The 867-nt window shown below is 60.9% G+C and overlaps 1 protein-coding gene across 1 annotated transcript; it reads right to left on the bottom strand.

Moving 5' to 3' along the window:
* Positions 1 to 228: 228 nt before the first annotated feature.
* LOC139792956 (feather keratin-like) lies at positions 229 to 594 on the bottom strand. Its single transcript, XM_071736935.1, has one exon. The coding sequence runs from the start codon at positions 574 to 576 to the stop codon at positions 229 to 231; it is 348 nt and encodes a 115-aa protein (XP_071593036.1). The 5' UTR covers positions 577 to 594.
* Positions 595 to 867: the final 273 nt, after the last annotated feature.

Raw genomic sequence — 867 nt, forward strand, 5'->3', positions numbered from 1 at the left:
TGCAAACAGTGCAACCATCAGTCGGCGTCCCTTGTGGAAGACAGATCTTGCCAGAGCACCAAGGTCTTTGTGCCTTTTGATGTGAGGAGAAGAGAGGAGATCCCTGATGTAGTTTGGCTTGTGAGAAGGAGGTATCAGAGGAGGAGGCATCAGAAGAGAAATGGTCTCCCTTGATGTGGTGGGTTGCAGGGTGCAGGTGTTTGCTGTCATAGGTTGTAGGGAGGGCCCTTAGCAGATGCCACAGCCTCCTCTACCTCCCAGGCCATAGCCACATCCGTAGCCATAGCCCAGGCCTCCCAGGCCGTAGCCCAGGCCTCCCAGGCCGTAGCCCAGGCCGTATCCGGAGTTGATGGGCACTCCCAGGGCACTGAGGTCGTTGCCCACGGCAGCGGATGCGGAGGATCCGACGGCGGTGCTCTGGGGGAAGGAGGTGAGGATGGGTCCTGGCAGGGTGACCTGGACAGTGGAAGGCTGGATGACAACGCGGGAAGCCTCACACTGCCTGACACAGGGCTCGTTGCAGCTGTTAGCCAGCGGGGTGGGTCCGCAAGAGCCGCAGCGGTCGTAGCAGGCCATGTGTGTGGTGTGGAGGGGTGCCTGTGGAGGAGAGAGAGGGTGTTGAGAAAGCGTTGGGGCAGAGTGGGTGAGGAGAAGGCAGGAGGGGCAGGGGGTTGAGGCTCACCTGGTTGTTGGTGTCAGCGGAGAAGGGGTGAGGAGAAGTGTGTGAGGGAGAGAGGCGCTGGGCCGGCTTTTATGCTGGTCCCCGAGGGGCGGGACAGCCTTTGGGCATGAGGGCATTGTGCAGCAAGCAGCTCCTGAGGACACAGCCTCCTGCTCAGGAATGGGCTGGAGCAAGCTTTTCTGCCT

Source organism: Heliangelus exortis, chromosome 2, assembly GCF_036169615.1.
Source record: "Heliangelus exortis chromosome 2, bHelExo1.hap1, whole genome shotgun sequence".
Lineage (NCBI taxonomy): Eukaryota > Metazoa > Chordata > Aves > Apodiformes > Trochilidae > Heliangelus > Heliangelus exortis.